Source organism: Trichoplusia ni, chromosome 19, assembly GCF_003590095.1.
Source record: "Trichoplusia ni isolate ovarian cell line Hi5 chromosome 19, tn1, whole genome shotgun sequence".
NCBI classification, from domain to species: domain Eukaryota; kingdom Metazoa; phylum Arthropoda; class Insecta; order Lepidoptera; family Noctuidae; genus Trichoplusia; species Trichoplusia ni.
In genome coordinates this window covers 7,727,350-7,754,414 of record NC_039496.1, presented here as the reverse complement: position 1 = coordinate 7,754,414, position 27,065 = coordinate 7,727,350, and the positions used below count along the sequence as shown (strand labels likewise).

Genomic DNA, 27,065 nt, shown 5'->3' with positions numbered 1-27,065 from the left:
TATCATGTTAAATGAAGAAAAGAATCAACATTTTATCCAGTTTGAAATTCTGGGGTATCAAACAAAAAAAGTACAGACGAATTGAGTCCTCCTATTTGAAGTAATTTTAAATTAATATTATAGGCAGTGAAGACGATCAAAATCAACAAACATTTCCTTCATACCGTGACATTATTACTGATCTCGTATAAGTTGATGAAGGTACAGTTGGTTCTGTATTTCTCCCCCCTTTTCATACGCCGGGTGATGCAGAAACAATCTTTGAACCATTTATGATTGCATACTTCGACAACGGCGTGCTCTTGTCGGAATTCTGACTGAAAGAAAAGATTTTATTACCTACTAAATACATATGTTATATTTCGAAAATATTGATTATAGGATACGTATAATTATACATTATGTGTTTTATAATAGTGTGACATATACGGTATTTTGTAAAAAATGAAAAGGTGTGGCTGGCTAAATACAAATAACTATTTGAAAAAAGACGTTCGGCCAATGAAAATCGCGATTCAACAGGATACTAGGAACTTAACCTAAACAGATAGCCTCTTTGAAGACCTGAATCTATTTATAAATATTTTTTAACAAGCTTAAACCATTTTGTTACTATTTGAAAGTCGCTACAAAGGGAAGCCATTCCCAAAGCTGTAACGGTTATAAAAATGATGTTAGTTCAAAGCTACTTACTGCTAGACATTTGACCACGATTGAAAGCACTACAATCGTGGCAATCCACCTCATTTTCCTTTGAAGTGAAACTACGGAATAACTAAATGAACAAATATAATGGAACTTTGATAACCAAGCAATTGATTGTCATTTGATTATGTTATTATGTAATTTATTCAGATCAAAATCATCCGTTATTACAGCTTATGTGTCCGGCAATTAGGCATAAACAGAACTAAACTAAATGAGGCTGAAAAAGAACTAAGTCATATAAAATATAGGCCTGAAAATGTCCGATGATTAAAATGTTGCTGTCCAAATAGAGTAGGAAGAAGCATCGAGCAATTTATTTCTGACTGGCTGAACGGCATTCCCAACAATGGTGCAGACTGTACCGTTTTATAGTGTAGATAAAGCTACCACAGCGTTTGCGACAAACCGCTGTGGTTCTTTACAAAAAAGATTCGTAGTACATTCAATATCGAATTATTTTATCGTATCATCTCTACAGCCGACTGCACAATTTAAATTGCCAGATGCGGCCAGCATTGCTAATGAACTGAATTTTTGTATCGAATTGTGGTAGGGGAAAAACAAAACTAAGATATATTCCTTTTATATTTATTTAATTGATTGTCGTATGCGATCGGCCGCTCGTTCAGCGATGGCGACAATCACAGAGTTCGGGAATAGAGATATAGGCGCAGGTAGCACGCTGGCGTCCACAATACGAAGTCCGGACACTGTCTTCACTCTGGAAACAAAAGTAACTTATGTTAGCATCAGTTCTCAGTTCAATGGCATTGGCATAAATGGCCAACACCAATATATATTTCAGGATATTACGTTTGATCAATTTGACCGATTCAGTAATATGTATTATTAATACAGGGCAGGAGTTCTAGGTATGTACCTACGCTTAAAGACTTTTACCAAAAGGCATACAATCAATGGGTATACTTAGAATGTGCAATAAAAGAAAAGACTCAATACCAAAAAACTTCCCAAATTTCCAAGACAAATTGGCCTCTTACCGTAGCTCTTGATCTACAACAGTGCCTCCCGCACAAGTGCCTCCAACATGATGCCCCGTCACCGCCACTTCCCTGATGATGCACTCCAGGAAGGCGTCTGGTGGACTTGGTATCTGCCTTGCCTTCGGTGACTGAGGTTCTTTAGCTTTTGGCTGGTTCTTGGTGCTGTTGAAATAATATTAGAGGAGCTTAAATTAGCCTAGGATATCGGGAAACCTCATTGCCTTTAGTACCGAAAGCCATAAAATTTTCATCAAAAGCATTATTCTCAGAAAAATGAATAGCATAATAATATGAACAAACATCATTCGTGATCGTGATCTTTTGTCATTGACAAAACTCAAATATTACAAACCACGTTTTATGTAAATCCATTATATCTCCGACGTGTGATCAAAGAAGCCAAGGTTATATAATAATGATAATATTTATTATTTAGCTTACATTTTCCTCCTTCTTAGAACCGGTCCTTTTTGCTCCTCTTTGCTATACCTCCATAATGAAAGGCACCGTTCCGGTCGTGGCCAGTGTATCCTCGCTCCAATTTCTTGAAATGGTTTCGATGATACTAATTGTTCAGCTCTTCTTATTGCTGTGGATGTTGAATTTTATCACAAATTACTAGATTTAGATTTTGATAAACGACAAGTCTAGAGATCGATCATAGGACACAGATTTTTTATAATTTCAGATCGTACCTTAAACCCCTAGAAAAGAATAAAGTATTTTATGACCTGCTTTTTAAAGCAGAGACCGAATGTATTAAATTCCTGAATCACCCATTGAAATCTGGAAGGACATGGCGCTAAGCTAATCGTAGGGATGTGACAATACTTTTAATTCCATCTTTTATTTCAATATTCTATCAAATGAATATGTATGATCTTGTATATTCCAGCTGCACTCACCTTTGATCATACACTGCACATCATAATATTGCTCCAGATAGTTAGGGTCCACTACCGGCGGCATGGCGGTCGTGAAGCCAGCCAGCGTGACGGTACCCCGACTTCGCGGCTGGACGCAAGTCGATAGGAACATAAAACCTTCCTTGCTTGTGACGTTGTAGAATGGGAAAGTATCTCGGAATACCTGGAAGTAGGATATACCATTGTTATGACGTAGTTACTACAGCAATTCATGAGCCCAGTGCCTGTACCTACAATGAACTCTTATATCAGGATAGTTGGCAACTCGTTTAGTTGTTTGTGCTATCAAGACGGTGTACCACAGTTTGGAAAGCGATGAAGTTCCACAAGGGCTACAATTTGCTTTAAAGAGCATAATAACGTAAATGAACTAGTTGATAACTCACTTGAGGTTTATAGTTGGACAAGTCTCTGAGCAGTCTCTCGCTTGCTGTTCCCATGGAGAACAACATGACCGCTGACGTGTTCTGATACTCCAAACCAGATAGAGGTGGAAATGACAATAGTCCTGCAAAAAATGATTATAAGCGAGTTCAGTATGATTTTTTTTCGAGATAAAAACTGCCGGAGTTCCCATATAAAGTGCAGAATGAAGATAGTTAACTTACCCGTGTTTTTCCAGAAATATTCCGTGAGAGTATTAAAGGTGAACACTTTAGATAAAGTGACGCTGATCGGTTTTTTTATGCTGACGTAGATTGGCATGTTCATGTGGTCATGCAGGTTTTTACCGACATCAGGGTTTTCTGACACTAGCCTTATTTTTAACCTAAGAACAGAACGATAAAATAATATTTAACGAATTAATTATTAGCACTTAAACAAGACTGGCGCTTGACTGATAAAAATTACATTTAAAACGAAAAGCTCAGCTGAGGGATTAGGTATAAGGAATAATGATGGTAGAACTTTTAGATCTAGATTTGGGAAATGGTGAGAGATGGAAATTATTTGAGCAGCCTGAATTATTATAACCTCTTTGCTAGAACTCTATCGTTACAACATAAATTAAGTAACCTTAGCCGCCTTTAACTCTGTTGTCTTAGTACCTTTGCAGTAGTTCCGGTGGCCCGATCCCAGATAACATTAATAGCTGCGGAGTGTGAATGGCGCCTGCTGATAGTATGATCTCCTTCTTAACGAAAATGTTGTCGAGGTCGCGGTGATTCTGTAGGATGTAGAGTGATGACGCTGTGGTGTTCTCGAAACGAATCTGAAACGGAGTATTTTGGAATAGATTTGATGTATAAAGGTACTATTTTATAAATTAGTATATTTTGTGTGTGCGCATTCGATGGCACTTTAGTAGTGACTGGTCTTTAAACATTCACATAACTTATGAAGCTAATTAAGATCAATCAACCTTTTCCACCAAAAAATAGAACACTATCTTAAATCTAATATCTTTAAACCGAAACCAAAATCAAAATAAATAAATACATATCATTTTTTAAATAAATATCATTTTTTAAATAATTCGGCTCGAATTCGGATCGAACCCTAAAAACAACCCCTGTTTAAGTGCAATGTTGCTACAACACTCAACCAAGCATGGATATTGGGTGAACTGCTCAACTGAATTCGCTTGAAGATAATACGTTGGGCAACGTAACATGACATTACTTACAGAAACAGCTTGTGTCCTAAGCAGTACATGTAAGTTTTTCCGCCTCAACGCTGGCTTCAGATAAGCATCGTAAGTTGAATGTCTTGCTCCATCCTTGATGTAAGCAGTTGGTTTCCTAAAGATTGTGGTTTTATCCTTCGAGCTGGTGGATGCCTCTATGAATGTGTTCATAAGTTCGTCTTCTTCATTTATTTGTTTTAGTTTCATTGGGACCTGTAGTATTGAAAAGTGGAAACAGATATTAGAGAGAAAGGAATCATCATGAATTGACTGTGATAAATTATTTATTAGAAAAAATTGGGTAAGGTCATTTAGGTAAATAAAAAAAAAACAAAACAATGTCCAGTCCTGTCCTGTCACTCAGCACGTTAACAATATCACAACCATTTTAACATTGTCATCTTCTACTCATCATTATGCGTCATGATATTTTGTTTTCCAAATAAAAATGTTCTATTTAACTATTATTTTATGAAATACCCACCTTAGCTCCCGGACATTCCCCATCCACTGCGCAATGACCAGAATCAAATTCACTCCTGACTGTACCGAAGGCCTTTATAAAGTACGGCCTCAATATCTCTGCTGTCCATTTATCAAAGCCAAGTTCAGGCCACTTTTTGTAATCACCAGGCAATCCAAAGCCGTGCATCAGAAAGTTTATTTGGCCTGATCCACCGAGCCCTTTGCCTCTTGGGATGAATTGTGACTGCAAATAAAAAACACACAAGTAAAAAGAACCCGTGTTTTAGAAGATGAGTGACCTAGTGTCCAGAGACCAAATGAAGATTAAATTTGTAGTTCCAAATATGATTCCGTATAGAGAGGACATTGATTAATGGTCAATGCCTTGCCTACACGGTAAGAGGCCTGTGCCCATCTTACTTGTCTCCATAGACCAAATGAAGAATACTTCTGCGACTTAGTCCGTATAGACCAATCATCAGGTCCTTGTTGCGCCGCCGTGGGTGTGAGTGGGATCTTGGTGAAGTAGCCCATGTGATCACCAGCCTCCACCAACAGCACTCTTATTTTTGGATCCTCGGTAAGACGGGCTGCGAGAACACAGCCAGCTGTGCCTGCACCGACTGGGATGGGATTTTAATTTAGTTAGACTACATAATATGGGTTAATCGGTAGCTACTCCCGAATAAAGCAATGTTTTAAGAAGGAATCCCTACTAAACATAGTTCGATTTTGAACCTACTTAAAATAAGTACTAAATTACTGGACTTATAAGTCCATTATTCAAAAAACTAGGAATGGCTTGAGGATTTCCATTAGCAAATAAAGCTATTCAATAAGTTGCAGGAGTTGCAAACGATACAAATTAAAATAACTTACCTATTATGTAATCGTACCTTTTCTGCGGCTTGCTAATAATACTTGTGTACACATTTGCATATTTTTGATACACTATATAAGACACACATGCTAAAAACAGCCCGAACAAATACGAAAATAACGCCATTTCACAAAAGAAACATTTAGACGCCTTAAAAAAATAAAATAGCAACCTTTTGTTAGAACGAGAAATCCAGCGCACTCAAATAATAACTCGGTTCGAGAGCTAAATTGTTTAACAGGAAGGAAAAGATTGTGCAATACCTATTCTATAACCGAGTAGTTTGATTTCTCTAATGTTATTTCATTCTTACGTTACTTACCCACTAATTAAATTATGTCGGGGTTGACAACATTTTTATGACAGGCGACTATTAGGTAGCACCACTCATATTTTGTACTGTTCTCGCACAGATGTAACTTTTAAGCAGGAGTAGTAAAAGTAAGGTCGGATAAGAGGAGCTTAGTGATTCTGATATTAATTCTGGGGTAGATACTTTTATCGCCGGCGCCGGCGTCCGAACTCGATCAACAATTTTTGGGGTTCAAAACTATTTTTTTTGTTACGTGTATGTATGAACTTTTGTAGGAATTTAATGGCTGTTTATTTAAATAATAAGGTATCTTATTTTATAAGGAATTGTTCGCAAAATGTTTGTGTCACATGTTTGCTAAGCGGATTACAGTACGATATTGAGGTAAATCAATACCCATTTTATAGGGTGTCATGCAACACGCTAAATATACATACTTATATGGTTTGGATACCTTTTACTGATTAGAAGTTTATATTCAAATTTTGTTAATACAGTCACAGTTGAGTTTTAAAGCTTCAATTCAAATGGACTTCAAGATCTTGCCCTACTTACTACCCAACTCAATCTAGCTGTGGATTTTTTTTTAACATTGGTTATCATTTGACATCAATGCTTTTCAAATAAAAACCCAACATTAGGAAATAGGTAGGTACACATAAAAAGTGAAATAAAACATTTTTCACTATAAATAAGTTTAATTATTGTAATAATCTTACATGAATGAGTGACAATGATTACACAATAATTACAATCACGTAAGAAACTTGTTCAATGACCATTTACATAAGTTTAAAAACTGAGGTCGATACATTTCCTTTCGTCAACTATGTTTTTGCTGAAATTATCGACCATACAGCTCAGAGAAATTAACATGACAACAAGTTCTGTCACACAACATCTGTTATCAGAAAACAAGGAGCAAAACTTCACGCTTTCAAATTTCCAAGTAATTTCTAAAGTTCTTTTCCAATTTTTTCATCCCTAAGTCATGTTTATTTGTATTTGTGCATAGAACTATCCATGAAATATGTTTGGTTCTATGTAATAGCTGTTTATAACTCAATATCTCCGCCATCTTCAATCATGTCTCCTGTAGCTGGTACCATAACGGGAGCCTCAATGACTTGCTTACGGCCTTTAGCATCAACAACCTCAATGGTTTCAGGTTCAATTTCCATTTCAGTTTCTTCAGCAAGCTGTCGCTGTTTCAGACCGGCGGCTGGTGATCTGAAAAGTTATTGATGTTAATGTAAGTATCATCAAAAATATTCAAACACTTCACACGACACCATCTAGTATCAAGATTAGTAAACAACTACAACTGATTAACTTACTTGTGTATTCATAAATATAAATATTTATAAAGAATAATTAACATAAAATTGGTTATGATATTACACTGTACTTATTTAAGTTCTTTAAACAATGATTGAATACACGGAAATTAGCAAAATCTTTGATCAAAATATCTTGGAAATTGTTTCAATAATTCAGTAAAGAGTATGAGGGACTTTATATCAATGTTGTTGTTTATAATTTTACAGAATTAGCCGTCGGTGGAATATTCAAAAAGATTAGAAGTAATAAACTTACTTAATTAAGGAGATATCTCTCTGTACTTCTCTGACATCTCGTTGCCACTCCACTTCCCTTCCCTTTCTCAACCTCTGCATAATATAGTTGTTGCTGCGTCTCTGCCTAATTTCCTCCACTTTCTTCATTGCTTCAATTGTCTTAGTCCATAACTCCCTGCTGTATTTGACCGGAGCATTCCTACGCTTTTCAAACTCGAATGAAGGATCAATTGCCAATTCCTTGCCAGCAGTCTTACGGTACGCTTTGGTCCATTTGGTTTTACGTGGGTTCTTCTTCTTTTTGAACGCTGCATGGCACTTTGATCGGCAAAATCTGAAAATCTAATGACGAATAGGTTAGTGGTGCAATGTTATGAAAATATTGAAGGTAAGAGGGATTTTAGAGACATGTGTTTGATATTTACCTTGCAGTCATTTCTGACGAATTGTATGCCGTGTCCAGGATAAATCCTGGACGAACAGAAGTAACAAGTTTCTATACGCATAATTTACACGTGCTGTTTTGTTTAGTAGCACGTCAAGAAGGAACAATATGGCTGGTTTGATAGCTCCTGTCAAAAACAGTGTTGCCGCTTGCCAGAATACAAGTTGATGGATTTAGTCTATGGAAATAATATGGTCATTCCATCCATAAAATTTTAATTATTTTTTATATGGAATTTGATAATTTTAAATTAGTGTTCATTGTATGCTATTATTAGTTTTTTTAGTTTTATTGAAACGTAGATGAGAATAAGTGAGTTTGAGTTCGCTATTGCTTCATAGATGGCAGCACTTGTGTTATGTAATTTATTCTACACTATTCACTGTTAGATGTCGCTAAAGCCCTCGAAATTAACTTCTTTAGCTTAACAAAGTTTTAAATAATTACAAAAAGTAGTTAGTTTTCAATCAACCTGCCCATTTATAGTCTTCCTAAAATAAACTATGTTTACTCGTTAGGATGGATGGTAAGCTTCTGAATTGTTTAATCGGTCAATGCTGACATTATAAATATAAATGCATTTCCTGTGCTGAATGAACACGGATTGAATTACTTTAATTTAGGGTTTTTAATAACTCGTGTAATAGTTTTATTGAACATACAATGGAAAAAAGGTACGTTTCTTTGTCTTTGATTTCATAGAATAGATTAGCTGTTAAAATAAAACAGAGGTATGTGACTTATACCAATCCAAAAAGAAAATGGGTGCTGTACCCATTTTTCACCTAAATACTTAGGTAGTTAAAGTTTTCGCTAATTATTTCCGGATGCATCGCGACTTAGTGTGAGATTGTTAAATTAAAGTATGATTACTACACCGTACCACTATTAAATCAACCAGTCATTACTATTATGGCCGTCTTAAAAGTAAAAGTTATTGTTAGAGATACATTTATGGAGTTAGTCTTAACGTTTGATGTTTTGCTATACTGTACTAAGTTCATTGTGCTCTCTGCAGTCGGGGTAGTTTGCATAATACTTACTTTTAGACGGTGTTAACAATGCTCCCGGTAAGGACAAGGAAAATATTGATTTCAAATTCCGTAGTCATTCTGTAAAAGATTTTACATTGCGGAGAAGTTAGCTGGTTGTTTTTACTGATTGTGTGGGCTAAGCTAGCTACGACATGTATAAATTGAAGTATAAATAAACATTATGAGAAGGTACCTACCAGCCTACTTAATTATTTTTGCTTATGTACTCCATTTTCCTTCGCCAACATGAGAAGATATTCTTTAGCTAATTTTAAAGGTTGAAAACCGTAATAATCTATTAAACCATCATCCTATTTTAGGCCAACAAAAATCAATAAATGGACACCTAAACTTTACATACGAAACAAATAAATCTGAATACAAAAACTGCACTAAACGCTACAATGGTTCTATTAAAACATATTGTGATGTTAATACGTGGTCCCCGGTGGTCCACGCATGCGAGCCACGTTCCTTAATGAGATGAGACTCGTGCGCAGATTCAACATCGTCTTATTATGAGCTGCGAACATCATTACTGAATATTGAACTGACATTTCCAATATGCGCGGTATGAATTTTTATGACACAGTTTAGATATTGTTAGGCTGTCTTTACTCTATGACATAATGTTGGATACTTTCTTGGGTCGTCGCGCGATACAATTTTGTCCGGATAGTTTCACCCGTTGGCGACCGGTTCACCTGCATGTGCACGAGAACGTATGGAGAGGCCTATGGCCAGCAGTGGACAGCTATAGTGGAGATGAAGATGATGATAATTGAGTTATTGTATATCTACCAAAGGACTTGTGTACTAAGGCGTTTTATACACGAGGCAATGTCCGTCTGTTAGTTATTGGTCGGATTTAGTTTCCAAGCGACTGTCATAAGTATTAAATCTCGACCAAAAGTGTAACCTCCTTTGAGAGTAAAGTTGTCTGTTGTCGCTTTCTTGAGTACAAATTCTGTTGGCGTTTAGTGTCGCAGTGTAAACGAAACACCATTTCCAATTCGCGCGATTTGAATTTTTATTACACAGTTTAGGCATGATTAGGTTTGTTGAATTTGTGCATGTTTCACGGTGTCATAGGTATCGTATTTTATGCGAGTTTAAAGCGTTTTTTTATAGTATTACGTGATCTGTGTTTCTGTGTAATGATGACGTTGAATGATTTTCTGGGTGGTACGGTAGGTCGTATTTTAGCATTTTTATTCGGGTGCTGTGAGCCAAATATTGTGAGCTGTTTATCTTGCCACCCAGAATATTGTGTCACGTAGGTCCCCTTTTTCCTTGGTAAGTAGGTATATTTGTATAACTCTCGAATTGCGTGTAGTTATTGGAGTAAGAAGCAGATATTTGTATATGAGTTTAGACGTAGATTTGCTGTTTGGCGTTATTGTTAATGTACAAATTGTTCAGAGTTTAAGCCCGCAAGTTTCTGCAGCCTAGAAAATTCTTAGTTGTGTTGGTTTCCCTACGTTGTTCGTGTTAGATTTAAGCTAGTGGTTTTTCATGCGCTCAAGTCTAGTTTGAGTAGAACTTTGTTAAGGCAATCTTCACATACCTTTATTACTTGTGATTAATGAAATAGTATCAGTATTATTAATTTTTGAACTTCAAGATACCCAATTTTCATAACTCAAGTAGGTACCTAAGTTACGTCATTTAAAAATGTAATCTTGAATAATAATTTTCATAGAATTACATGGATTTGAAATTTGGTGTTGCACACGACAAAAATGTTTTAAATTACAACTGAAGTCGTATCTATTCATAAAAGTTTTCTTAACCGAATAAAAAAATAAATGCTTAACCCTCACATAATTACCTACTTAACTTTTAAAAGGATATTCTCACACTGCCTTTGTGTACTACCTTCGAGAACTAATTAAGTTCCGATCCCCTACAAACGAATGCATTTTTCAAAGTGTGTCCACGGAATGCGTCCATGTGTCCAATTCTCACAAGTGCAGGTAAAGTGACGAGCTCATTACAATTCGGCGCGCGTCGCATGCAAACACTTCGGAATCACTCGGAACGTGCGATTTTTTTCACCAACAATGTTCGTGTCTGTCGCGCGGTAGTTACACCATGATTTTGGTGGGACAAGTTTTTAATTTATTGGTTTTGGCTTTTGAAAATAATATAGCATATTTTTGGCACATGAAAAGAAATAGTTATACCTACAACAAAATTTTAAACGTCACGAAAAAGTTTTAGTATCCATCCATCACATTTGCCGATCATCTGTATCAGGTGACAATGCTATCCATGTAGTATCAAATCACTTAAGTAATGGCATTGATCAACGGTTTCAGATCCCAGACCAGGAATTAATCAGCTGTGACAAGAACACACTAACATCCGGTGACAGTTGACACTAAGAATTTATATTATACCTAAAATGTATGAAATAACATTTGTACTACCTTCCTATTTTACATCCTGTAATTACGACACCTAAATCACTTGAAACCTAACTAATGAGTTGATGTATTAAGTATTTGGTAACGAAAGTTGTCACATTAGTGCATATTTAAGTCATGCTTGACTTAGAAGCATTGGTACCAGTACCAGACAAGTTGCCGGCAGCACGCTTATGATCTTTGATCCCGACTGCTACTTTAAGTAGCACTTCGGAATACGTGACACGTGACTAAGGTATCATTGGTGTCTTTTACAACGGATTAAGTAAAACCAGTGTGAAATCGTGTAAATTGTGCACTTTCTGGCGCCACTATTTATGAGAAATTTATTTCGTCATTTGTGGGAAATAATCCCTTATTCAGTTACGTTAGAAATTACTCTCTATTCATGTATAGAGAATAATTCCCATTACAATTACCAATCACAATTAATTTTATATGAGTTTAGCGATAAAATCCAGAAAGGCATAAGTTAATTCTAAGAGAAACATAGTATTTGTTAGTAAGGTAGGTACAGTTTTTTGTAATAATCATATAATAATAATAGGATTAATTATAAAAATATTGGCTTCAGTAACTTTCGACAGAAACATGTCCCATCTTCGCCAAAGTTGTGGGCACTGAGTGCATGCAAAAAAATGCATGTCTCGCCGTCCGCTGTGATAAACGAGGTGACATGGAGGAACAGTCACGAGCTGGTTCGTCATTATAAGTATTTGTGATTTATAATACAATCTTCATGGAAAAACGCCCTTAAAAATACGTGAATACGTGTATTTAGTTTTTGAGTATGAAACACGTGAAGTCTGATTGTGCTTTTTGTTAAACTTTGTAGTCTAGATGAATTTAAATGTTATTAGCTATGCTATGTTACAGTAATATCATAAATATGAAAACATGAAAGTGTGTTTGTATGTGTGTTACCTCTTCGTGCTTAAACGGCTGTACTTAATTTGATGAAATTGAATATAATGTAATTTTGCTGCCACAGTCGTCATCGTTTATCTAAAACTAGCTGTTGCCCGCGACTTTGTCTGCGTGATTTTCAAGATGTGAAAAACTATGAAGTTTAATAATAACGATCATCTCAAAAATGTAATGCAATATTGAAAATGAAACACTTTTTTATATTTTAAGCTTGCTTTTTTATTTCTAAATTATAATGAATCTTGAGCAGCCCAAAGACTATCAAATGTTTGAATCAAACACATTTCATCGTTTACGATACTTACTATTCTGGTGTCAAATATTTCACAGCTGTTTTAATGACTTTTTCTTATTTAATTCCAAAAAGAGGGGTTTATAACTTTGACATATCTGCCTGCCTGTTTGTCTGTACATCATTCAGATATCAGTGATTATAAAAAAAATATCAGACACCCCTTTATTCAAAATTGACAATGACAAAAATCTAAAGTAAACCTGACGATCATTGAAGTAAAATGCCTACCGTCATCCCTACTGCATAAATGGAACTTAAATAAATAATAAATAAATAAATAATGATAGCTACACACTATTATCAGCCTTATTGGGGAAATTTCCAAAAATATCTTCCTAATCCTCGTCGGCTTAGGGATCTCAGAAACTCATTCAGTCTCGTTCCTTCCCCTGTTTTTACCAGGCTACGAAAGAAGAAAATTTTAAAGAAGTAGAGATTACAATAAATTGTTAAAGGAATTTTTGGAAGGACCACGTGTGCGGTCTCTATAATGGCGGATGTAGACCGATCAAATCGTTAAAATATTGAAAAATCCCAGGTATCAGTAGACATTACTCTATCAATAGATACATAATGTCTATTCATTGATAGCTTTTGGTCTTATAGATCTTTCACATTGCATACCTATTATGCAGTTTTAATGCAAGTTTTTTGGCTTTTTTTATCCGAAATACTTTTGGCCTATGTAATGTTGTAAATTTAAGAAAACATTATTTCATTGTTTGAAATGCTTTTTTTTTTGTTTGAAATTTTATATTTTTGTTGCTAGTTGTTACAGATAATAATTAACGGTGTCGTTCAGTAATTTTTTGTTATGCATAATTATAGATGAGATCAATGTGAACTACATGCAAATTTGGGTTGAGTGTCACTACGAATGTTTTGATCTTGAAGTACCATCGCCAACATTACCGAGCTAAAAACATAGGTTATATACCTATGTTTTTGTACTAGTTTGTAGGTATTTACTCCTATTAAATAAATACAAAATCATGTTACGGCATTTGAACTTGAGTAATTTTAGTACATCAATAAAAATAAAAATAATTTAAGTTCCTTTCTTTCAAGAATGTACCGATTGTTGTAAGAATTGCATAAAAAAACGTATTAGTTTATGTTTCTTTTATTTTACTTGTGAAATAGTCGCGGTAGGCCTATATCAGACGTGAAAGAGAATAAAATGACTAATTTTGTGAAAATTATTTATTTTCGAAAAATCCTGCCAAGTCTTAAGATAAATAGCGTGATGTTTTTTGTGTAAATTGATGACCGTGCTGCCTACTACTCAATGGGGTGAAAATATACCTCATAATTGTATTACACGATGTTACGGGAGAGTCCAAAAATTTAAAACTTTACTGCTCATGCCACCTGCATAGTAGCGTTATGGTTTTTGTATATTTGTTGTATCATGTATACGATAAGGTTCATGCAAAATTCGAACGAAATATATTCAGTAATTTATGAGATAATTTGATATTTGTTTATAGATATAAAAGGCTCCTGCTCACCCCCTGTAACGAAAAGCGAGATAATAAGTAAAAAGTATGTTCACCGGACCTCTTGTTGATATTCTCTAAACATTTGAATCAAATCTATCCAGTACTTTCCGAGGTCTTTCCGGACATACATACAGACAAACAGACAAACAGACAAAAATTCTAAAAATCATATTTTCGGCATCGGAATCGTTCGTAGATCACGCTGCAATTATTCTTTTTTTTAAATATTCAATGTACAGTTTTCACTTTTCTACAATTTTATTATATGTATAGATAAATGCTGAACTGTCTATACTAAGTGATTAAACATTTAACACAATTTCTCTTACAATCAATCAAGTTGATACTCATCATCTTACAATCAATTAAACAGTAAAGAATAAAAATAACCTGTTACCCATATACTTAATTCCATTTCAAATGATAGAAACCACAGCCAAACCAGAGCAAGGAACGTTATAAATTATTTGACTGCAATGTCCTGAAAATAGGCGAGACCTGTCTGGTCACATGAATTACTGCCTGAACGTCTGTTTACCGACGTAACGTCTACGTCGCGTCATATATCATTGAGAGGCCTGACAACGACATGAAGTCAGCATGTCCAAGGATTATGTGATATATCATGATATTACAAAGTATACTCAAATATCGTCGAGACGAAAAGGTGGAACTCCTGTGCGAACTTGTCTGGTGCGAGAAGAAAAAGTTAGTTGAGAAGTTAAAGTTAGAATTAAACAAAAATTCTGTATGTTGAGGTAGCCTTGCGGTTCTATACATGGATGGGTACTAAGTAGGTTCTCGTTCGATCCCAACATAGACACAGTACTGTGATTGGTTCAAAGTGGTATGTACTTTCTCAGTTCTCCTAAGAAACCACTGACAAAACGGCGAAGGAAAATATATAGGAAAGCTGGATTCCAAATATTGGAATCAGAAATCGACAACCCGTATTGATTAGCGTGGTGAACAATGCTTAAATATTCTTCCTTCTTCTTCAAGCCTCTGTGTGCCCTTGTATTAGGTATATTAGAAATAAATTAGTCATGTCAAAAAAGGTGGCCTATCATGTTCCTATTGTCCAAGATTTCATTCCTATGGAGAGAAACTGGCAAGAAACTCCACATTCTAGTATTTAATTTTCCACAAATTAAAACCGGCAGCTATAGAAAGTAACAGGATGGTCATTATCATAATGAGTTTGTTTGTTTTCTGTTTACTAAGAAAGAGCTAGACACATTATGTCAAGTGCATTTAATTAACGAATATAATATGGCGACACGTTAAAACGAAACCCATGTTCCTACATGAAGACATTATCTCGCGAGATTGCACATTACCATTTAGCATGCGCCGGCGCACCGCAGATATTCCAATGGAAAATATGGAGCAAAGAGAGAGGATGGCAGAAGGATTATGTGACATTAATTTAAAAGACAACATTCGAAAATAGAACTTCGAGCAACCTGTGGATCTCGACAGGCTGAATAGTTTTTTTTTATTGATTTGAAAAAAGAAGCATTTGTTCTAACTTTATTACCTTCAAATATTTATAATAGCTGAAGAACCTAACAAGGGAAATCAGATATTGTGTTGTTCGAAAGTTTAAGGAAAATCCTTTCCCTTGATTTTCAGTATACGCACCAAAAGAGAGCTGTAAACTTATATTAAGACCTTTTAATGTAACCACAATTAATGCAATAAAGATTTATTATTATTATTATTAAAAAAATCTGTGACTGTTTCAATATGCTGACAATGTTTAAAACAATTTGCTTGCCACCTTTTACCTTTTTACCAATCTAAGCCATGTATATAACGCTCTCTCGATGCTGGCAACCGAAGCAGACTATTTAAAAAAGGACCTTTGTGTAGGTTTCGGGTCGAGTAGGTTTTCTGACTACCTTTACATAGTGCTGTCATAAAGCCATCGACAGCTCATGTTTAATAACTTTATCATTTCTGCGGACGTCCGAAGGTCGTGGTAAATAGCTCGTGACGGACGGACGTGGAGCTCGATTTTTGTTATTAGATATTTTATTTATGCTTCATTTATCTATATTTTGATTGAAGGGCACGCAAGACACGTCAACGTAATATTGACTTTCCCTATGACTGCCTTATCCTTCACTATATTGGAAGAGGTCTTTTACTACATATATCGACAGAAGCTTGTTTGTTTTTCACGATACACAAGAAATGTCAATGCATCCGAACCAAAACTGGTAGCGTTGAAATTAAATGATTTCTTTCTGGTACCGCTATAATAACTTACATTAAAAATAAAGACAACAACTAAGCAACGTTTGATGGTGAGTGACAAATAAAGATATTTATTAATTAGTCATCGCAAACCTCATCGTCGCAAGTCCTGTTGACTGTTTTTTTTATTTTACTAATAACTTGAACTACGCAGCTAATCGGAGCGCAGGCGACTGTTTACTGATAACAATTTATGTTCGACTTTAAAACAGCAAGAGCTAATTATGTATTCTTCCAGTAAATTATGTTAATAACTTTGTGGAAGTAAATCTAAATTAACCATGTCAGTTATCGACAAGCAGCAAGTCCGGGTTCTACTCACGACTACCGTGTTATCGGGACCCAAATTCTAATTAACTAAGCAAACAAACGAATTCTAATTAAAATTTGCAAAGACATGACAATCGTGGAATTTTATAAAGATTTTCGCATAGTACGGTTATAATGTCTCATGCTTAGTATCTTTAGACGTGTTTCGAATTGTACGATTAGATGTTTGGAGTAGAGGTATATGAGGTCTAAGGCAGTTAAGTCGGATTTGAGTAGAACACGACTGCATGGGCAGCCACGCCAAAATGCGAACGCGACGGTTCGATCCCCGCGTAAGCCAACCATTTGTGAGATCCACGAATTCTTCTTTTGAATCTGGGTGTCTTTATGCATTTGATTTAAATGATCTTTAGGAGAAATTCAATTCGTCAAAATTCAAAATTCGGAAAGGTTCTAAATTCCTAACCAAATTTTTCTTAGCACTTTAGTGACATCTTATAAAATAACTTTTGCCGTAAAAAACATATTGGCATGAATAAATTGTAGTGTCTAGAATAATTAAGCGCCTGTTACATAGATTCTCCACATGAGACATGCGGCCGATTCACCGTCCTGTTTTCATATCATAAATCCCATTTCAAACGCTGACCAGAATAAAGCAACAATACATTTTAGTTCATTCAATTGTAATTTCATACCCATTAATAAGGTTGTGACGTTGTAACCTATTTTTAAATAAAATTTAAAAACCTTAACCCTGGAGTGTGAGTGGGTGGTGTCAAACGGGACATTTTTACAACCACGACTGAAGTACGATGTCTAGACACGAGTACGTGACCACAATCGCATTACACTGTTAGGTGTGGTCAGTGACATTATTGTTTTTATTGAGGGCCAAAGAAGGTGTTGTAAATTCAAATTGAGTGTTCTAGTACCCAGTTTAATTATTTATACCGTCAAAAAGTTTTCGTTGATTGCAATCCTGTATTAAAATCTGCTACCAGCTACCAGTCATACCACTAACGCATATTATTATGTCATCTATTTTTCGTCAATATATCCTCTTTTTTCATAACAGCTTATTAACTAGCGGATCAGCTCTAACCTGAAAAAAAATACGTGTAGTTAGAAGCAGTCTTCACCAAGCTGATTGTTTCGAATAACAATCTCTTACCGTCCGAAGCTTATCACGTAATATCTCATGTCATAACTGGTAACATATTTAAGATTTCCGAATGTTGCGCCACTGTAGGCTTTCACATTTCGAATAAGGAGACAGTTGTTGCGGTTCCTTCATTACTTGATCGTGACTCTTAAAGCCAATGAGCTGTCACCATTCAGTAGCTAAGTAGACGTGGTCTTTGCCCCTAATTTTGCCAACAGACATTTATTCAACCGTAAATTTGAAGATAAGTCAACCTTTAACTTGCATATAAATAACACTCTTAAATTTAAGTACCTCGTTCAAAGTTCCGCTTCCTCATCTTAACCTTCGTTATTACTCCAATTACCAGGCGCGCATAATGCACTAGGAAGCTCACAATATGCGTTTAGTGATTCAAGTGTGACCGTCTGTAAGTAATAATAATAATAATAATAATAATAATAAATCGTTTATTTGCATTAAACATGGTATACAAAGGTGTTAAATAGGTATATAGTAGGTACAAGCATGTTTAGCTAAGATGAAACATAGCACGCAAATTTTTTAGGAAACTAAACTATTTATACATTAACATTTGTAATCCATAAATTCTTTTAAACTATAAAAATTACAATCACTTAACCATTTATATAATGCAATCTTTAATAATCTTATATTTAATACTTTGAATTTACTTGGCATCTTGTTATATATCCGCACACATGTTGCAAGACAATTTTTATTATATTTGGTCAGTCTTGGTAGATCACTCTGTGCTAATCTAAAAGGATCTCGTCTGTTGCGTGGACATATTTCATTTGCAGTTTTAAACAGCTGTATATGCTTAACTACGAATACGCATATTTCGTAAATGTAGATACATGGGAGCGGTAACAAGCCAAGTCTTTTAAACAGTGGTCGACATGATTCGTCGGGTTTTAGTCCACAAATTGATCGTATGCACTTTTTTTGAGCAATGAATGCTCTGGTCATGTCGGTGCTATTGCCCCACATTATAACACCGTATCGTAATATCGATTCAACATAGGCGTGATATGATATAAGGCAGTCTTCATATTGGTACATTTTAACTTGCTTGAGTGCGTATACGAATTTATTATTTTAGTGCTAATATTATCTACATGTAATTTTTTTTTTATTATTTTTACTAAGCTTTGTATGGTTACTCATTGGTTTATTTTATTTTTTTTTTTTTATTATTATTTGTATTATTGAAGTGCTCGTACGTACTTTCTAGGCTTTGTAATGACCTAATACGGTGTTCTGTTACCCTGGTAGCGCGCTACAATGCTTTAATGATGTAATGAGCAGGGTTACAAGATGTTGATTGAAGGTGCAGTGGATGTAGTTAGGGCATTATTCATGGACTCAATTGGGTGGCCGTACTTGGGAGTGGTACCTTTCTCAAAGAAAATTTCATTATGCTTTTTTCACAAGGGACTTTTTGCGTCATCTCTCAGAAAATAATTATTTCATGAAATAAGCACTCAAGAGCTAAGATCCTTAATGAATATAATGACATTTTAATTCAAATCCAGATGCGCTCGAGGTAATCAAAGATGCAGATCAAAACTGTGCATTAGGAATAATTATTTTGCTAACCCACAGTGGGAACCATAATAATACATTACAGTTCCATTAATGAAAGTGGACCCATACAATTAAGGCCAGTCAATGGTTGGATGAAGAGGTCCGCCTTAATAAATTTCTCGGAGCCGTCTCTAAGAACTTGGAAATGTATATAAGAGTGGATTGAAACTGATTGCTGTTAAATGTCCTGCTTGCGGTGTTAAGTGACGGGACCTCAGATAATTAAGCTTAGAAGTCATTGATGAGTCATGGCGACATGGTTATTATATATTGAGTAGGACTGTTTCTATACACCACAACTTGTTTACATTGATAATAATATTTTGTTTTCTTTTAAACTTGCTTTTTTAAATAATTGCGTTTTGGCTATTATGATGGTCTATTAAGCTCTGCTGTTCCATACCAGTGTTGGCCTGCTTATGGGTTCACATAGAAAACCAAATTACCAATTCTTATAGCAAGTTTGCTATATCATCGATAGAGGCGTCCTCATCAATTGTAGGTATATTCTTTTAGGTGACACTGTACTTGCATCTTCGCGACAGCTTTATTTACTCCGGCCTTTCTTAAGGCAGAACGAATACACGATTCCAAAACGGACGGTTCGATCCCCAATCGACAAGCGACGTCATCATCCTATTAAATTTTCCCTTCATATACTCCACTTTGTCGTCACTCGGCGTGTTATTAAAACTCCTTTTGTTCTTCTTAAAATAACTCAATGTATTCCCATGACATCACTGTGTAACATCACACGAAATGTTATGAAAATATATTTTATGAGTTGTTTAAAAACTTCAATGTTATGACTCCATTGTTGAAGTTAAAATGTTATTGAAGTGATTAGCTTCCGTTTTCATCTTATTATGTAGGTACATAGTAGCTATATGGTATGTTCATATTAATAGCCTTGCTGATGACGATCACAGCATCCAAACCATGCAAATGGGAATGTTCTCATATGTATGTTTGTGTTAATGGGTATTTTCTTTTGTTTCCATAGCACTTAATAGTAAAATCATCGAAAAAATCGTTAGATTAGTAACATCTAACTTTTTATGACTCTCAAGTCTAAAGTTAAGTTTTCATCCTCTGTGAAAATAATTTAACTCTCTAATAATCTCAATAAATAGGTTAATGATAATAATATAATATTTCTCACCATTTACAACACGGATGCGTTTATTAAATTTGCATCTTATTATTATAATACTGATGCTTGATTTAAACATCCGTATTTGCTACATCCTGTATCTTAATTGGCATCTGACAGTTGTCACTTGCAACGTTTTTAACGATAAACTTCTTATGTGTATGAGTACCGTCAATATTCCGCTCTTCTTGTGTGTCATGTTCTACTTGACAGTGACATCTTTAAGGGTTCGATAGGTTTAATATTCATTAAAAATGAATTGCGTGTTTGACGATCATTGGTTTTCTCAATGATGTACTTAAGTGGTCCAGGCTAACCAAATATCAAACGCGGATATGTTTATCTACTAAAATTGTCGTTTACGTTGCTGACTTTTTCAATTCCCGTGATGACACGGCGACACCTATCACTTAATTTTGTTTGAAAGCAACAGGGTCGTCAAAGATCCCTTTAGCGTAGAGCTTTGGAAACCGTATGAAGGAGGTTTTACCTATTTCAATAATTTGATGTAAATTATCTACCCGTATTAAATGCATTGAGGTCGGCCGTCCAGTCCGGCCCTGTAGAACAAGATTAAACGTCATTTTATTTATTGATACTTGAGGCAAGTTGCTTTGATACCGTTATTAGAAATATTGTTTGGTGTCATAGAGCGAGTGTTATTAGTAATAATTCAATTGTTAATTGAATTTAATAAGTGTCTAGTATTTTAATTGCGACTGAAGTACTTTGCATAAATACAAACTATATGACCTATTAGCATTAAGTTAATATTTGAAAGTGCTTATATAATCTGTAGGTAAGTGATAAAAAGTTCTTGAATTGAAAAAATCCTTGCCTTTATTTATTAAAATATAAGAAGGAAAAATAACTCCCAATTTAAAAGTTTAGACCAAAACACAATGCACATTAAGAATAAATAAAATGTTCTTACAAAACTAAGATATTGTGTGTCAAATAACCTATTCTTAACCTGTATGACGATGAGGTCATTACCAATATAACCCATTTCCTAATCCATGTCACTGGACCGTAAAGGACTTTCTCCACATAAAGGATACAAAAAAAGTTTGTGATCAAAGAGTTCTTAGAAGCCGATACACTATTTATTATAGGAAACATTAAGCTGGGAACAGTTCGATTTAGTTGATACAAGGATCGAATGACATCGATACAATCGATTTAATCCGAGTAGAACGGGAATTTGGAATCGATAACTTCGTGTCGTGTAATGGCCATGTGTGATGGTCGAGTCTTTTGCCTACCCTACCAATTGATTGGGTGATAGTTTTTACACTTTCAACTTGAATCAGATAGTGTTGTGAACCAATTAGATTTTACTTGCCTGGTTGGCCCATTGCTCGGCAAAGGCGTCAACAATTAGACTAATTAAAAATCAAAAGTTTTTATTTCAAGTAGGCCGTTTTCCAGGCACTTTCAAAACGTTAAGGTGATGGCTCTAGTTGCGCGGTTCCAAAGTGTCACTCTTATGGAGAAGAACCGGCAAGAAACTCCATAAGTTACTCTTTTTAAAAGTAAATGTATACAATATAATTTTTACAAATATTATGTTTATGCAAGAACAGCGTAAAATAGTAAAATGATAAAAAAAAAAGAAAAAAAAATATATATATGTGGGAGCGTCAGGAACATTTTCCGAACAGTCTAGGTTGGCCTCCATCTTGGGCGTATGAGCGACGGGATGTTCGAAATAAAAGCGTCAATGTTATCTTGTAGATTGTATAATGTGAACTTATAACATTATGGAGTAGAATACAATAGGACGGTTGAGATGGAATATTATTTGGAGCCAATAGGTTAGTACGTGCTCGCTATTTTTATGACAACTGTCTTGACAAGCAAAACGAACGTCGTCGCACCTAGCGCCACCTACTACTCTATTCGGGGTAACCCGCTCCCTTTTATAATTTACCACTTACTCATTATAATAATAATTATGGACTATCTTAATACACATTTCCACAATCAATTAAAATCGTCTAAATAAACAAAGTATTCTCAATTAATCCGCGCGCCGTCATATACATATATAATAATACTAAATCCATTACAAAAATTTGAAGTTTTACGACACTTTGTTTGACTATTTTCGTATTACTTTCTGGCTTCGTTCTATATTAATATTAGTTTTGGTGACTAAGGACGAAATGTACTGCGTATGTGTGATTTTACTAAAATAATAAGGGTTAAAGTAAATGAAGCCTAAAACACACACAAAACTATTGCATCATTTTTCAAAAACAATAAAATAAGTTACTGATATAATATCTAATAAGACTCATCACACCACCCAAAACAAAAAAAAACGACTTACGAATAATAAAAATCGTTTTAATAACCCTATTAATCGGGAAGACCGAATCGAGTTACAATCGAAACTAATATGGAATGCATAACATTCGAATGATCCGTGTATCGAATGATATCGATAATATTGTATACCGATGTATCGATATCGTTCATATGAAGATTCGGTGATGATAATATGTGACGGCATTTCTTTAGGTTGGTAGCATTGGTAAGTTGTTTTTTGTTGTTGGTATGTACACGATTTTCTTTTTTGATTACTTACATTTAATATGCGACCTTTTTGCAATGTACTTATTACTTATTTGGAATTAAGGCTATCAGAAACTTAGATCAAAAGCCTTGTACAGGCGACTATGATAAAATAAATGAATAAATGTCGGTGCAAAGATTTTGATTAATAAAAAAACTTATACGCGAAATTTCTATACTCAGACTCGTATTTTTCAGAAATATTAAGAGATGAAAAACAATACTTTATAATAGGTATAATACATAAATCCAGTCGTATGGGTATAGGTAATTTTTCCATGAAATTACCCAAAAATAAATGGCGCTACAAAAAATGCATACAATTTGGTTTACAATACACCGAAATTGAATAATGCAATTTAAATTCTACAAATAAACGTTAAAGGTGAACATTTTGTTGGTAATTTTTGCTTATAAATCTTTTGTCGGCGTCAAAACCACCTTAAATTATTCACATAGAAAGAACCTTAAACTGTAGCCGATAAGGTCTAAAATATAAATTTCTAGCTGTTAGTTATGTTTGCCGGTTATAATCGCTTGTCTCGCCATACGTTTGCGCCTGCGGGTGACAAGTGACTTTTGACTTCTTTTGTTTTGAAATGTGGTGTAAATTGTAAGCGAGAGCGATCATTTTTTCGACACCGAAAATAAACAAAAAGAATCTTGAAAGATGGTTTAATTTGAATAAGGTACTTGGAATTCGGTAATTTTTTTAAGAATATAATGTTTAAGATTATTTACGTTGTCCTGTATAGTGTTCTTTTTTTTAGTTTTATATTATTTTTTTTATTACGTTCTAGAATTTTATTAAATTCAATTAATTTCATGCCGCTAACTAAATTACTAATTTACATAACATATTTTAAGAAAAAAGTTTAAAATCTTTACCTTAAATTTGGATCTCATAAAATGTTGTCTTTTTATTTTAAGCTCAATGTTATAGCTATTACTTAATATATTTATGCCTTATAAAATACCGTACCGTGTCTACCTTAAATTAAATAAGCCCAATGTACCTCATTTCATCTTACACCGTTCCAATTCAAATCCATCACCATTATTGTTAGAAATATTTCATATCTGTTATTTTTATGAGAAAATCAACACAAATCTCCTCTTCCATAAACCTTCATAAACGGCCATTTAGCGGAACTTATACAAAAATATCTCATTAACTTATAGGTTCGAGAGACTCATTAGGACAGTATCGCCCCTGTAAATGTAGAGCAGAAGGTTAGTTGCGTTTCAAGCTTGGTTTTCTACGAAGCGAACACGGAATGTTATATGTGATAGCTAAACTTTCTGTTTCATCTTTTATAGCATATTGTTGGTCGCTGTAAACAGTGGTTGATCAGCTCCTGATTAAATGAAAAATCAAGTAATATTCAAACTGCATGTGAATTAAAAATTCAATTCTTAACACATTTGAAATAATAGTGCTTTTTCCATTATACGTCTTTAACCGGATTCTACAAAAAGAGGTTATTCGATTCGAAAATGTATGCTTTTATGTTTGATCTTTTTATCCGATGGTGAATTTCCATTTCAAAATTTTAAATTATAATTTTGTCTTCCCAAAACCTCTTAGCCTTTAATAGTGGTTCTTCTGAGTCCTCCTTATAGTGACCTCCAGGTAATTATTAGTGGTTCATGGCGTGAGATACGCCGTCTTCGTTCCAATACGGAATGCAGCTGGTAAGGTGCGCGTGCGACTCGATATTGGGTGCCTTATGGTAGGATGTTGGCGGTGAATAGGGCAGCTGCTTTTTTTTCAGTATTTTTCAATTAAATTAGCGTTTCAGAATGTAATAGTACTGCGTCTTAATGTAATGTTATTGCAGTTTTATTAAAAGTCATTCTATGTTATGTGTTACTGTATTATTACTTTCCAATTCGAAAGGTTTTTCCGAAGGCTTTAGGCTCATCTTAACAAACCTTAACCCTTTAACACTTTGAGAATCGAACGTGAAATATCAACTGTCAACTGTCTAATTGAATGACTTAGCCCAAGTCAAAAAGAAGGTTCTTGCTTATAGGGCTTACTATAAGGACATGGCTAGCTCTTTTTTTTTTATCTTATCAAATATCATAAGAAAAAAAACTTACTGCAGTTGGCTCACTTTATTCTGTCCCACAATCCAGCCAGTAACATACCACACAGCCTCTGACCACAACTTTCCTTATGTCGTCCAGTTTGTTGCATATTAAACAGACATGATTATTACATAAATCTCTACGAGTACATGTATTTATTAAGCCTTCGATAAATTAGATAAGGAGGTCCCCTAATCTGAACTTTTAAATTTTAACCGTAAATATTTTACGCTGGCAAGAATGACAACTAAATAGGGTATGATGACAGCCAATGGTAACTGGGTTTAAGAGGTCAGGTGCCTGTTACTTTGTATAAATTACTGGATAATCCGCGTTCTAATCCATTATTGAAAAAAAAAAACATTTTTTTGATAAATTTACTGAAGAACAAGAAGTCAACTTCATTTGGATACCCCAAACTAAAAAAAACTAGGGTGTGAAATCAAAGAAATAGCTATTCTTTTTTTTCATAATGAAATAAAACTAGATTGCTTTCTTCTAGGACAAGTAAAAATATTCTTATACCTATCAAGAAAATGTTTAATGCTAGCATGTAGATATAAACTTCTTCGTTTCGCGAAGGTATCTCACACTATTAATTCTCATCAACATCGTAATGGATACTTCAGAAAACATAATCCTCAACGAAACATTAAACTTCTATTTAGATAGGTACATTACCTGAGTACCAGGATAACATATTTTTATGTAGGTAATCTGTTAATCAGCTGCAAACAGAACTTAAACCAAACGGCAAATAAAAGTGATATCTGTAGAGTTGAAGCGGTGCCGAGTGTACAATATTGTTGCCATCCGACGTTACGACCAATAATATAAGTAACTCGTTTACCTCATTTGACTATCTCAATTTAATGTGAGATGGTAATCAGCTGATTGGCTCCGTGTAAATTACTCGCTCTCAGATCATATCGGTTTATTTTGAAAGCAAATAAGCAACGACTCCGCAGTAGACGTACTAAGTATCGCTGAGAATGGAAATGTACACTTACACTCGCCCAACACGCGAAACACGCCAACAAAACCAAAAATGAGTTAAATAAGCAATCCGTTTTTGGAACACCTCTTAAGTTCTTCGAAAAATAAATCAAAATTTAAACTTCGAACGGATTATCCCGTCAAAAAAGTGACACGCCAGCATCCGAATTAAACTGGCCGAACGCGGTGGTCGATAAAAAAGGTGCAAAAATATCAAAGAAAACCGCAGAGCAAGGCGTCAATCTTGCAGATTTTCAGTTAAAAAAAAATTAAAAAAATAACGAGGTGGGTTATTATTGCTGTCTCGTGTCTGTATTGGTAGCTCAGTGTGAGATCCGAACGCACCGAGCGCGCGCGCTCCCGTGATCGCGCCATTTCCCACTTACCACCACCGTAGCGTGACACGCGTCCTATTACAAAAAAAAAATCAATAGACTTTGACGATTATTTTTATCGATTATCGATTTCCAAATCGGCATTACAGTGTGTGTGTGACTGTCAGTGCTGTGTTGTGTTCTTTTATGAAATGAAAAAGTGACTAGGTTTACTTTTTTTTTAATTAATCAAGTATTTTAATCTGTGCTTGTACTAAATGGTTTGCCGATCACTGGCGCGAGAATGCGTGACAGTTTTGGTGAGTATCGAATTTTATCCATAATGCTCAACATGTTTATCTGTTTTAATTAAATTGTGTGAATCACAAAAGTGTGTGATTTCGGTACACAAGCGACAAATCTATGAATAGAACGCATTTATTCCGCTGATACATCCGATCAACTGAAATAAAAGACATTAGCGCTGTAGACGTTAGGTATGTGAACGA

General features: G+C 34.7%; 3 protein-coding genes across 3 annotated transcripts in view; 1 reads left to right on the top strand and 2 right to left on the bottom strand.

Annotated features, from left to right (window-relative positions):
- Positions 1-1,186: 1,186 nt before the first annotated feature.
- On the bottom strand, positions 1,187-6,580 carry LOC113503439 (neither inactivation nor afterpotential protein G). Its single transcript, XM_026885415.1, has 11 exons — positions 5,610-6,580; positions 5,151-5,353; positions 4,750-4,974; positions 4,266-4,478; positions 3,688-3,851; positions 3,247-3,407; positions 3,025-3,146; positions 2,618-2,801; positions 2,154-2,301; positions 1,710-1,874; positions 1,187-1,429 (listed from the first exon to the last, which is right to left on the bottom strand). Exons 1-11 carry the CDS (start codon positions 5,734-5,736, stop codon positions 1,297-1,299), a joined length of 1,845 nt encoding a protein of 614 aa, XP_026741216.1. The 5' UTR covers positions 5,737-6,580; the 3' UTR covers positions 1,187-1,296.
- Positions 6,581-6,601: 21 nt separating this feature from the next.
- On the bottom strand, positions 6,602-8,075 carry LOC113503438 (probable ribosome biogenesis protein RLP24). The gene is made up of 3 exons (XM_026885414.1): positions 7,926-8,075; positions 7,520-7,842; positions 6,602-7,153 (listed from the first exon to the last, which is right to left on the bottom strand). Exons 1-3 carry the CDS (start codon positions 8,004-8,006, stop codon positions 6,979-6,981), a joined length of 579 nt encoding a protein of 192 aa, XP_026741215.1. The 5' UTR covers positions 8,007-8,075; the 3' UTR covers positions 6,602-6,978.
- Positions 8,076-26,000: 17,925 nt separating this feature from the next.
- The window catches only part of LOC113503490, a 183,976-nt gene continuing 182,911 nt past the window's right edge, over positions 26,001-27,065 (top strand). Inside the window, exon 1 of the mRNA XM_026885496.1 lies at positions 26,001-26,876. The gene's annotated coding sequence lies outside the window, so the exon portion shown is untranslated. The remainder of the gene's footprint in view (positions 26,877-27,065) is intronic.